At 43.4% G+C, this 13,361-nt stretch overlaps 1 protein-coding gene and 2 long non-coding RNA genes across 8 annotated transcripts in view; 2 read left to right on the top strand and 1 right to left on the bottom strand.

The window, feature by feature from the left end:
• LOC135333745 (uncharacterized) overlaps positions 1-13,361 on the top strand; it is a 67,481-nt gene that overhangs the window by 50,438 nt on the left and 3,682 nt on the right. The window lies entirely within an intron of this gene.
• LOC135350985 (uncharacterized) overlaps positions 1-13,361 on the bottom strand; it is a 49,774-nt gene that overhangs the window by 15,524 nt on the left and 20,889 nt on the right. For 3 of the 6 annotated variants that reach the window (XM_064550207.1, XM_064550280.1, XM_064549911.1), the window contains exon 2: positions 463-779. The exons of 2 other annotated variants lie outside the window; for them this stretch is intronic. In XM_064550207.1, coding sequence (XP_064406277.1) covers positions 463-779 — 317 coding nt within the window. Of the gene's footprint in view, positions 1-462; positions 780-1,003; positions 1,185-13,361 lie in introns of those variants that run through there. One more of the 6 variants, XM_064549987.1, reaches the window with a different exon arrangement.
• LOC135333760 (uncharacterized) lies at positions 3,466-5,338 on the top strand. Its single transcript, XR_010394039.1, has 3 exons — positions 3,466-3,573; positions 3,876-4,793; positions 4,971-5,338. It is a non-coding gene; the product is annotated as an uncharacterized LOC135333760 (long non-coding RNA).

The raw sequence follows: 13,361 nt of genomic DNA on the forward strand, positions 1-13,361 counted from the left end.
GTTCTATTGGTGCGCCAAATTTGAGCTTGATACACCACTGTTTGTGGAAATTAGGTATGGGATTTCTAAAGCGCATACAGAAATGCCTGAGTCCTATTACTATTATCCCTCACATCTGTTGTGGAATAAAGTTCAACTATCACATATATTTTTAACAGATATTACTATGGCAACCGTATAGCAAATGTTTATGTATTTCAAACAAGTGTACGTACATTGCAAATAATTATTCGAAATTGAAATGTAACACTATTAAACTTTCCGCTGTATGCATGGTATGAAAACTTCACATACACAACGACTACTTACCAGTGCTACGACTACTACATCGCAAATAATTATTATACTACGCGAAATTACTGACACAATTGATATTGCTACACAGTACATGTATATAATTCAGATACCATAATGATATGGAGAAACAATTACAATACACAAATAATTATAATGACTACTTACCAGTGCTGCACCCGACCTCCTCCTTCAAGTACTGCACCACCTCTTTATGACATCCCCAGCATGCATAGTGAAGTGGAGTACTGTTAGCCCACCCACCACCTTTATCAGTACGAGCTCCATGAGTAACAAGTGTCTTCACAATCTCAAGGTAGCCGTCATAGCAAGCCCTGTGTAATGGAGGCCGCTTAACCGCCCACTCGTTACTCCAGTAGAGCTGGTGGTTGGGGTCTGCCCCCTGTCCCAACAGGGACCTAACTTTGGTGACGTCATTATTGTCTACAGCCTGCCATAAGTCCCTGGCTAGCTTCTTTTGAGCACTGTACAAAATAGATGGTTGGGGGGTCAGTCATACAGAGAATTACTTGATATGTGTATATAGTTTATACAAGTGACACCATGCACATATCCAGCTGTCACTTTGCTGTACAGTGTTCCACCTCTGATCATAGCCAGCTCTGACTCTACTAATGGAATGAGCCTCCCTCCATGCAATCACAAGGTGCTACCATGAGTAGTAATTATAGTCTACATGTTCACTCACTCTGAATCTTGTTCAGCCATTAGTGAAGCTTTGTTCAAACTCTGTCAAATTCGCCCCTTGTTTCTCGAACACACAACGTATTGCTCAACCCTCCGGCTTTGTCACTAATTTCGCCCCTTTCCTATAAACATAATCATTGCTCAGATCCTCCCCTTTTTCAGAGGTGTCACATTCCGGCCTCCCCTTTCTCAGTAAACAAAGCAAAGCAAATCCATTTATTTTTGATCAACAAGATATTGCAATTGCATATGAAGTAAAAAAGCACTGAACATAAAAATCCATTTATAATAATGATATGCACACAGTCAATAGTGGAGTCATGTGATCCTACTACACACAAAACACACGGAAAAATTAATATTAAAATTCAGCTAAAAGGAACTGCTCCAAATTGATCTACAGTTGTCATTGTCGTCGCAACCTTTGAACCCTCTCCAAAGGGAGGTGCTCCAAACAAATCTCGTTTTGCATTGTCAGCAGTATTATGAGTGGGCGGGGTAGAGGAACGTCCGTCAAATGAAGTGCTACAAAAGTCATCCGTAGGAAATGAACTGCCAGTCTGTGAGGTGTGTGTGGGTGTGTGTGTGTGTGTGTGCATGTGTGTGTGTGTCTGCCAGTCTGTGAGGGTATGTGTGGGTGTGTGTGTGTATGTGTGTGTGTGGGTGTGAGGGGGGCAGGTATGTGTAGGTGTGTGAGGGGTGGGAGGTTCAATTCAATAAGCAGTATATAGAGTGGAGCATGTCTATTATGGTCACCCTCTATAATACAGCCAGGTTTAGTAAGGGACCCAGAGTCAGCCTCTGCTCAGCCTAGGGGGCAAGTACCGTATTACTAGAATATTTGCTGGTGAAAAACCTTAGCGAAGGAGCAGAAAATTAATTTACCTTTTGCGATCTAACTATGGCGTTCTGGCAAGGATCGTGTATTTACTAGTAAGTTTTGCGGTTGGGAATTTATCAACCATCGCAAAGTTCGCAAAACATTCTAGTGATAATTATGGTAGCTAGTAGAAAGTCTATTAAGGAAAACACTACATCACACAACACACACATACCCACCCACACACCCAACACCCACTCACCACTGTGGTCAGGTTGGTCTCTGATCCTATTCTTTGTGGAGTGAACGGGATGACCAAAAGCATCCAGTCCACTGTCTACGCTCTTATGGAATCCTGCATTCTGATTTGACGGCTTCAGGTTCGATACTCGTTGTTGCTGTGGCGACTTAGACCCGTTACCTCTTCCGCGAGGTCGATCTCGAGATGAAATGGTTGTCGTGGTAACCGCTGTGGCAATAGCCCTCGTAGCGTTGATGGGGGTGATAGTCACGGATGGTTTTGATTGGTTTGTTGGTTTCTTAGCAACAGGACGAGTTTTTTTCGGAAAAGGGAGGGGATTGGGTGGACCAGGGGAACGCTGTGTGGACATGTATAATTATATAATGGTGAAATAAAATTTAACACTCAAGGTCACCAATGTATAATCAATAAGCACCCTCTATAATACAGCCAGGTCCATAGCATGTGTTTGGACCTGTGTTAGCAGACCACCCTCTATAATACAGCCAGGTTAATGCGCTCCAAAGTCTCCATAGCATGTGTTTGGACCTGTGTTAGCAGACCACCCTCTATAATACAGCCACTGTTGGTCTACCCACCACTATACATACACAGGGTATACTAATAGTAAGGTACTCACAAAGACATTAGTGACATGGTTGGTGGTTCCTGTGATCCTGGACACCACCTCACACACTTGCCAGATACTGGGACGCAGCTCAGGGTCAGAGGTCAACAAGTAAGCTACAAAGAGGGGGAGAATACACGTACCATTAGAGCAACATACTTAAGACTGGCAGAATAAGCGTTATTATAATAGTCTTTAGGGAAATTTATACGTATACCCTGTGTGTGTGTGTGTGTGTGTGTGTGTGTGGGCGTGGTCTCACCTATCAAGTTGTGCAGGTCTTGTGTGTAGGGAGAGTCTTCAGGAATACTGTACTGAGCACTGACTATGGCTAGAGGGTTGTCACTAAATGGAGTATCCATGAAGCACAGCTTGAACAGTAGTACACCCAGTTCCTGTGTGTGGGCGGGTGTGTCTTGTGTGAGGGTGTGAGGATGTGATAATATGGGTATTATTAGATTCGTCGCTTAAGCCTACCACCACTCATCCCGACAGACCACATTCACTTCAATTAAAATGTAAACCTTATTAGAAGTCAACCACTTAGCTACAGTGTACACAGTGGGACCACACATAAAGTGGATATTTCGCCCCTTTCAGCCTTGTTTCTCAGTAAACATAATCATTGCTCAGATCCTCCCCCTTTTCAGAGAGGTGTCACATTCCACCCCTTTCACAGTAAACAAAGCAATTTGGTAGAATGTCATTGAAAGGTCATAATTAGTGAAAGGTCACCTCCAATAGTATCCACATGTCCATACATGCATGGATAAACAATTACACCATACTGTAGTTTAAAATACCACGACAAATGACATCTCTGAGCCCATGCCAACTCAGCTAGGTATGGTTGCTCAATATTGACCTCCCTCCACCAATAAGGTCTTAGACTCGCAAGCCGTCACTGTTGCAGGCGAACAGTAGACTGGTCAAACTCCGTGTTGAGACTCGTGTAACGTTTGCCACGATATTTGTGGCAACTAACCGCATGCGGTTACCACAAGATCAATGATAGTGACGTTTCACTAGAAAACTCTACGTATCACATGCAGTATACTGACGTCACGAAAACCGCAGCCACTTAAAATATTTTCTGATATGCTGACTGTGCAACACGAATCTCAACACGGAGTTTGACCAGTCTACTGTTCGCCTGCAACAGTGACGGCTTGCGAGTCTATAAGGTCTAACACATGGGCAAGCAATACTATCGGGAAATATGAACAAAACAATGAACCTCGTGATTATTATCAGTAGCCTACAACAGGTCCCGTCTCTACAAAGCATCTCCCCTCACCTCCATCCTCTCATGCATTCATCCATTCTTATCCTATAGCACAGCCACTGGACTGGCACATGCTGGCAGCAGATCACATTCACGCTGAGTAGGTAATGGCATATGCTAGGCCTCATCATAGATAGTGGTATGGCCTCATCAACCTCATCTTCAGCGCGGCCTGAGATGGAGGCTAAAAGATCCCCTTCCTCCCACGTTTGTGACTTGTTGCAGTTCACCCACGTAGCGTGTCGTGCCACAGAGTCATGGAGTATGTTCTCAATCTGAATCAAAATCAGTGGAAGTAATTATAATCATGTGAGCTTAAATGCTTGGTAACCGTGATTTCAATGGATTGTACAGGCCTTGAAATACAAAAATACGCTCGAAAAAATAGCATTAATCATCATTTATTTCTAGCTCTACGGTATTATCAACTATTGGATAGAGCTATTGGATGATACTTTATAGTCTAATAAAGGTAGCGCTCACCTTTCCCCTGAGTTAGAGTGTTGGTCCATTGTGTCCAGTGCACCGTGCTAGCTAGTAGGACCACTCCAATGGATGTGCCCTCAGAGTATTAGAACTGTAATGAATGCACCACATGGCCAGTGGGTAAAGATCGTCAAACCATTAGGTTTAATTTTGTAGATTTGATAAACCTTTACCAGACACGCTCACACACAAGATGGAGACGGCTGGTGAGGAAAAGCGTTCACTTGTCCTTCCCTCTAGGAGCTTCCATAAGGCTGGATATCGGGTGGATACTCCTCCAAACGACCAGCAGCAATGGATCACAAGGCAAAGAGCATCGCAGCGAGTACAAGTGAGTGGCTAGTCATGATCAAAAGTGGATCACCTAGTATAGTGTATAGGCTGCTTTAGATGACTGGCATTCAATATCTGCTAATAGATATCATTACTAGTGATCAAACTATACAGCCTCTGTGACAAATGCATCCATTGCTACACATTTGTTGATCCGTTACTTCATTGCGTACAGTGATGGAGAGCACGAGAGGGGCGGAGTCAGTGACAAGTTACTATGACAACATATGATGGAGGAGTTACAAGGTGACACTGTGGAGTTTGTGTACGACCCATTAGACGTCTTGCACTGCAGATAAAGGAACACAATTAAGAAATAGTGAGTACTGCCGCGTGCAGAGTGTGACTCTTTCCCCCACCAGAACTGTGATCTGAGCATGTCATGTGATAGGCCTTGTCTAGAGCTACAGAATGCATCTCTTAGTTTTTATATTGATTGCTTTTTAGTGAAGTTCTGATCTCCTGAAAGTTGCTTAAATTGTACATTTTATGGGGAAAGCGTTGTGTTATATCAGGCCTAAGTTTGAGAGCCCCATATTTAGTAGTGCTACAAGACTGTACATACACTATCAATTATTGCAGCTCAAGTTGATTTGAAGAAATAAAAATGTTTAAGATAATAATTGTTATGGTGGAATTATCTACTAGTGAGTGAGTGGTCTGATTGTTCTCTCACTTGTTAGATTCGTGAGGGTCAGTTGTTCACTCTGTTGGATGCTGATGATGATCCAGCCATTGGACGTCAGATAAAAATACAATCGACCTAAGAAACAGTGAGTACTGCCGCGTGCAGAGTGTGACTCTTTCCCTGACCAAACTTTGATCTCTCTTTCCCTGACCAAACTTTGATCTGAGCATATTTATGTGATAGGCCTTATCTAACGGTGCTTGGAATAGTTATTCGCTGTACTCCCCCCTAGTGTTTACGTTCCCGTGGGTGGGTTCAATTCACTAGCAATAGTTTTGCGTTCCCGTGAGTGGGTTCAATTCACCAGCAATAGTTTTGCGTTCCCGTGAGTGGGTTCAATTCACTAGCAATAGTTTTGCGTTCCCGTGAGTGGGTTCAATTCACTAGCAATAGTTTTAAGTTCTCGTGAGTGGTCACTAGCAATAGTTTTGCGTTCCCGTGGGTGGGTTCAATTCACTAGCAATAGTTTTAAGTTCCCGTGAGTGGTCACTAGCAATAGTTTTGCGTTCCCGTGGGTGGGTTCAATTCACTAGCAATAGTTTTGCGTTCCCGTGGGTGGGTTCAATTCACCAGCAATAGTTTTGCGTTCCCGTGGGTGGGTTCAATTCACCAGCAATAGTTTTACGTTCCCATGAGTGGGTTCAATTCACTAGCAATAGTTTTAAGTTCTCGTGAGTGGTCACTAGCAATAGTTTTGCGTTCCCGTGGGTGGGTTCAATTCACTAGCAATAGTTTTAAGTTCCCGTGAGTGGTCACTAGCAATAGTTTTGCGTTCCCGTGGGTGGGTTCAATTCACTAGCAATAGTTTTGCGTTCCCGTGGGTGGGTTCAATTCACTAGCAATAGTTTTGCGTTCCCGTGGGTGGGTTCAATTCACTAGCAATAGTTTTGCGTTCCCGTGAGTGGGTTCAATTCACTAGCAATAGTTTTGCGTTCCCGTGAGTGGGTTCAATTCACTAGCAATAGTTTTGCGTTTCCGTGAGTGGGTTCAATTCACTAGCAATAGTTTTGCGTTCCCGTGAGTGGGTTCAATTCACTAGCAATAGTTTTGCGTTCCCGTGGGTGGGTTCAATTCACCAGCAATAGTTTTGCGTTCCCGTGGGTGGGTTCAATTCACCAGCAATAGTTTTACGTTCCCGTGAGTGGGTTCAATTCACTAGCAATAGTTTTAAGTTCTCGTGAGTGGTCACTAGCAATAGTTTTGCGTTCCCGTGGGTGGGTTCAATTCACTAGCAATAGTTTTGCGTTCCCGTGGGTGGGTTCAATTCACTAGCAATAGTTTTGCATTCCCGTGAGTGGGTTCAATTCACTAGCAAAAGTTTTGCGTTCCCGTGAGTGGGTTCAATTCACTAGCAATAGTTTTGCATTCCCGTGGGTGGGTTCAATTCACCAGCAATAGTTTTGCGTTCCCGTCGGTGGGTTCAATTCACTAGCAATAGTTTTAAGTTCCCGTGAGTGGTCACTAGCAATAGTTTTGCGTTCCCGTGGGTGGGTTCAATTCACTAGCAATAGTTTTGCGTTCTTGTAAGTGGGTTCAATTCACTAGGAATAGTTTTGCATTCCCTTGAGTGGGTTCAATTCACTAGCAATAGTTTTACGTTCCCGTGAGTGGGTTCAATTCACTACCAATAGTTTCAAATTCCTGTGAGTGGGTTCAATTCACTAGCAATAGTTTTGCGTTCCCGTGAGTGGGTTCAATTCACTAGCAATAGTTTTGCATTCCCGTGAGTGGGTTCAATTCACTAGCAATAGTTTTGCGTTCCCGTGAGTGGGTTCAATTCACTAGCAATAGTTTTGCGTTCCCGTGGGTGGGTTCAATTCACCAGCAATAGTTTTGCGTTCCCGTGGGTGGGTTCAATTCACTAGCAATAGTTTTACTTTCCCTTGAGTGGGTTCAAATCACTAGCAATAATTTTACGTTCCCGTGAGTGGGTTCAATTCACTAGCAATAGTTTTAAGTTCTCGTGAGTGGTCACTAGCAATAGTTTTGCGTTCCCGTGGGTGGGTTCAATTCACTAGCAATAGTTTTGCGTTCTCGTGAGTGGGTTCAATTCACTAGCAATAGTTTTGCATTCCCGTGGGTGGGTTCAATTCACTAGCAATAGTTTTGCGTTCCCGTGAGTGGGTTCAATTCACTAGCAATAGTTTTGCGTTCCCGTGAGTGGGTTCAATTCACTAGCAATAGTTTTGCGTTCCCGTGAGTGGGTTCAATTCACTAGCAATAGTTTTGCGTTCCCGTGAGTGGGTTCAATTCACTAGCAATAGTTTTGCGTTCCCGTGGGTGGGTTCAATTCACTAGCAATAGTTTTGCGTTCCCGTGGGTGGGTTCAATTCACTAGCAATAGTTTTGCGTTCCCGTGGGTGGGTTCAATTCACCAGCAATAGTTTTACGTTCCCGTGGGTGGGTTCAATTCACTAGCAATAGTTTTGCGTTCCCGTGGGTGGGTTCAATTCACTAGCAATAGTTTTAAGTTCCCGTGGGTGGGTTCAATTCACCAGCAATAGTTTTGCGTTCCCGTGGGTGGGTTCAATTCACCAGCAATAGTTTTGCGTTCCCGTGGGTGGGTTCAATTCACTAGCAATAGTTTTAAGTTCCCGTGAGTGGTCACTAGCAATAGTTTTGCGTACCCGTGGGTGGGTTCAATTCACTAGCAATAGTTTTGCGTTCTTGTAAGTGGGTTCAATTCACTAGGAATAGTTTTGCATTCCCTTGAGTGTGTTCAATTCACTAGCAATAGTTTTACGTTCCCGTGAGTGGGTTCAATTCACTACCAATAGTTTCAAATTCCCGTGAGTGGGTTCAATTCACTAGCAATAGTTTTGCGTTCCCGTGAGTGGGTTTAATTCACTAGCAATAGTTTTGCGTTCCCGTGAGTGGGTTCAATTCACTAGCAATAGTTTTGCGTTCCCATGAGTGGGTTCAATTCACTAGCAATAGTTTTGCGTTCCCGTGAGTGGGTTCAATTCACTAGCAATAGTTTTGCGTTCCCGTGGGTGGGTTCAATTCACCAGCAATAGTTTTGCGTTCCCGTGGGTGGGTTCAATTCACCAGCAAAAGTTTTACGTTCCCGTGAGTGGGTTCAATTCACTAGCAATAGTTTTAAGTTCTCGTGATTGGTCACTAGCAATAGTTTTGCGTTCCCGTGGGTGGGTTCAATTCACTAGCAATAGTTTTGCGTTCCCGTGGGTGGGTTCAATTCACTAGCAATAGTTTTAAGTTGCCGTGAGTGGGTTCAATTCACTAGCAATAGTTTTAAGTTGCCGTGAGTGGGTTCAATTCACTAGCAATAGTTTTAAGTTGCCGTGAGTGCATGGGTTCACTTCACTAGCAATAGTTTTACGTTCCCGTGAGTGGGTTCAATTCACTAGCAATAGTTTTACGTTCCCTTGAGTGGGTTCAATTCACTAGCAATAGTTTTGCGTTCCCGTGAGTGGGTTCAATTCACTAGCAATAGTTTTGCGTTCCCGTGAGTGGGTTCAATTCACTAGCAATAGTTTTACGTTCCCGTGAGTGGGTTCAATTCACTAGCAATAGTTTTAAGTTGCCGTGAGTGGGTTCAATTCCTAGCAATAGTTTTACGTTCCCATGAGTGGGTTCAATTCACTAGCAATAGTTTTGTGTTCCCGTGAGTGGGTTCAATTCACTAGCAATAGTTTTACTTTCCCTTGAGTGGGTTCAATTCACTAGCAATAGTTTTACTTTCCCTTGAGTGGGTTCACTTCACTAGCAATAGTTTTACGTTGCCGTGAGTGCATGGGTTCACTTCACTAGCAATAGTTTTGCGTTCCCGTGAGTGGGTTCAATTCACTAGCAATAGTTTTGCGTTCCCGTGGGTGGGTTCAATTCACCAGCAATAGTTTTGCGTTCCCGTGGGTGGGTTCAATTCACCAGCAAAAGTTTTACGTTCCCGTGAGTGGGTTCAATTCACTAGCAATAGTTTTAAGTTCTCGTGATTGGTCACTAGCAATAGTTTTGCGTTCCCGTGGGTGGGTTCAATTCACTAGCAATAGTTTTGCGTTCCCGTGGGTGGGTTCAATTCACTAGCAATAGTTTTAAGTTGCCGTGAGTGGGTTCAATTCACTAGCAATAGTTTTAAGTTGCCGTGAGTGGGTTCAATTCACTAGCAATAGTTTTAAGTTGCCGTGAGTGCATGGGTTCACTTCACTAGCAATAGTTTTACGTTCCCGTGAGTGGGTTCAATTCACTAGCAATAGTTTTACGTTCCCTTGAGTGGGTTCAATTCACTAGCAATAGTTTTGCGTTCCCGTGAGTGGGTTCAATTCACTAGCAATAGTTTTGCGTTCCCGTGAGTGGGTTCAATTCACTAGCAATAGTTTTACGTTCCCGTGAGTGGGTTCAATTCACTAGCAATAGTTTTAAGTTGCCGTGAGTGGGTTCAATTCCTAGCAATAGTTTTACGTTCCCATGAGTGGGTTCAATTCACTAGCAATAGTTTTGTGTTCCCGTGAATGGGTTCAATTCACTAGCAATAGTTTTACTTTCCCTTGAGTGGGTTCAATTCACTAGCAATAGTTTTACTTTCCCTTGAGTGGGTTCAATTCACTAGCAATAGTTTTAAGTTGCCGTGAGTGCATGGGTTCACTTCACTAGCAATAGTTTTACGTTCCCGTGAGTGGGTTCAATTCACTAGCAATAGTTTTACTTTCCCGTGAGTGGGTTCAATTCACTAGCAATAGTTTTAAGTTGCCGTGAGTGCATGGGTTTACTTCACTAGCAATAGTTTTATGTTCCCGTGAGTGGGTTCAATTCACTAGCAATAGTTTTACGTTCCCTTGAGTGGGTTCAATTCACTAGCAATAGTTTTACGTTCCCGTGAGTGGGTTCAATTCACTACCAATAGTTTCAAATTCCTGTGAGTGGGTTCAATTCACTAGCAATAGTTTTGCGTTCCCGTGAGTGGGTTCAATTCACTAGCAATAGTTTTGCATTCCCGTGAGTGGGTTCAATTGACTAGCAATAGTTTTGCGTTCCCGTGAGTGGGTTCAATTCACTAGCAATAGTTTTGCGTTCCCGTGGGTGGGTTCAATTCACCAGCAATAGTTTTGCGTTCCCGTGGGTGGGTTCAATTCACTAGCAATAGTTTTACTTTCCCTTGAGTGGGTTCAATTCACTAGCAATAATTTTACGTTCCCGTGAGTGGGTTCAATTCACTAGCAATAGTTTTGCGTTCCCGTGGGTGGGTTCAATTCACCAGCAATAGTTTTACGTTCCCGTGGGTGGGTTCAATTCACTAGCAATAGTTTTGCGTTCCCGTGGGTGGGTTCAATTCACTAGCAATAGTTTTAAGTTCCCGTGGGTGGGTTCAATTCACCAGCAATAGTTTTGCGTTCCCGTGGGTGGGTTCAATTCACCAGCAATAGTTTTGCGTTCCCGTGGGTGGGTTCAATTCACTAGCAATAGTTTTAAGTTCCCGTGAGTGGTCACTAGCAATAGTTTTGCGTACCCGTGGGTGGGTTCAATTCACTAGCAATAGTTTTGCGTTCTTGTAAGTGGGTTCAATTCACTAGGAATAGTTTTGCATTCCCTTGAGTGTGTTCAATTCACTAGCAATAGTTTTACGTTCCCGTGAGTGGGTTCAATTCACTACCAATAGTTTCAAATTCCCGTGAGTGGGTTCAATTCACTAGCAATAGTTTTGCGTTCCCGTGAGTGGGTTTAATTCACTAGCAATAGTTTTGCGTTCCCGTGAGTGGGTTCAATTCACTAGCAATAGTTTTGCGTTCCCATGAGTGGGTTCAATTCACTAGCAATAGTTTTGCGTTCCCGTGAGTGGGTTCAATTCACTAGCAATAGTTTTGCGTTCCCGTGGGTGGGTTCAATTCACCAGCAATAGTTTTGCGTTCCCGTGGGTGGGTTCAATTCACCAGCAAAAGTTTTACGTTCCCGTGAGTGGGTTCAATTCACTAGCAATAGTTTTAAGTTCTCGTGATTAGTCACTAGCAATAGTTTTGCGTTCCCGTGGGTGGGTTCAATTCACTAGCAATAGTTTTGCGTTCCCGTGGGTGGGTTCAATTCACTAGCAATAGTTTTAAGTTGCCGTGAGTGGGTTCAATTCACTAGCAATAGTTTTAAGTTGCCGTGAGTGGGTTCAATTCACTAGCAATAGTTTTAAGTTGCCGTGAGTGCATGGGTTCACTTCACTAGCAATAGTTTTACGTTCCCGTGAGTGGGTTCAATTCACTAGCAATAGTTTTACGTTCCCTTGAGTGGGTTCAATTCACTAGCAATAGTTTTGCGTTCCCGTGAGTGGGTTCAATTCACTAGCAATAGTTTTGCGTTCCCGTGAGTGGGTTCAATTCACTAGCAATAGTTTTACGTTCCCGTGAGTGGGTTCAATTCACTAGCAATAGTTTTAAGTTGCCGTGAGTGGGTTCAATTCCTAGCAATAGTTTTACGTTCCCATGAGTGGGTTCAATTCACTAGCAATAGTTTTGTGTTCCCGTGAGTGGGTTCAATTCACTAGCAATAGTTTTACTTTCCCTTGAGTGGGTTCAATTCACTAGCAATAGTTTTACTTTCCCTTGAGTGGGTTCAATTCACTAGCAATAGTTTTACGTTGCCGTGAGTGCATGGGTTCACTTCACTAGCAATAGTTTTGCGTTCCCGTGAGTGGGTTCAATTCACTAGCAATAGTTTTGCGTTCCCGTGGGTGGGTTCAATTCACCAGCAATAGTTTTGCGTTCCCGTGGGTGGGTTCAATTCACCAGCAAAAGTTTTACGTTCCCGTGAGTGGGTTCAATTCACTAGCAATAGTTTTAAGTTCTCGTGATTGGTCACTAGCAATAGTTTTGCGTTCCCGTGGGTGGGTTCAATTCACTAGCAATAGTTTTGCGTTCCCGTGGGTGGGTTCAATTCACTAGCAATAGTTTTAAGTTGCCGTGAGTGGGTTCAATTCACTAGCAATAGTTTTAAGTTGCCGTGAGTGGGTTCAATTCACTAGCAATAGTTTTAAGTTGCCGTGAGTGCATGGGTTCACTTCACTAGCAATAGTTTTACGTTCCCGTGAGTGGGTTCAATTCACTAGCAATAGTTTTACGTTCCCTTGAGTGGGTTCAATTCACTAGCAATAGTTTTGCGTTCCCGTGAGTGGGTTCAATTCACTAGCAATAGTTTTGCGTTCCCGTGAGTGGGTTCAATTCACTAGCAATAGTTTTACGTTCCCGTGAGTGGGTTCAATTCACTAGCAATAGTTTTAAGTTGCCGTGAGTGGGTTCAATTCCTAGCAATAGTTTTACGTTCCCATGAGTGGGTTCAATTCACTAGCAATAGTTTTGTGTTCCCGTGAGTGGGTTCAATTCACTAGCAATAGTTTTACTTTCCCTTGAGTGGGTTCAATTCACTAGCAATAGTTTTACTTTCCCTTGAGTGGGTTCAATTCACTAGCAATAGTTTTAAGTTGCCGTGAGTGCATGGGTTCACTTCACTAGCAATAGTTTTACGTTCCCGTGAGTGGGTTCAATTCACTAGCAATAGTTTTACTTTCCCGTGAGTGGGTTCAATTCACTAGCAATAGTTTTAAGTTGCCGTGAGTGCATGGGTTTACTTCACTAGCAATAGTTTTACGTTCCCGTGAGTGGGTTCAATTCACTAGCAATAGTTTTACGTTCCCTTGAGTGGGTTCAATTCACTAGCAATAGTTTTACGTTCCCGTGAGTGGGTTCAATTCACTACCAATAGTTTCAAATTCCTGTGAGTGGGTTCAATTCACTAGCAATAGTTTTACGTTCCCGTGAGTGGGTTCAATTCACTAGCAATAGTTTTGCGTTCTTGTGAGTGGGTTCAATTCACTAGCAATAGTTTTGCGTTCCCGTGAGTGGGTTCAATTCACTAGCAATAGTTTTACGTTCCCGTGAGTGG

Source organism: Halichondria panicea, chromosome 1 (genome assembly GCF_963675165.1).
Source record: "Halichondria panicea chromosome 1, odHalPani1.1, whole genome shotgun sequence".
Taxonomy (NCBI): Eukaryota; Metazoa; Porifera; class Demospongiae; order Suberitida; family Halichondriidae; genus Halichondria; species Halichondria panicea.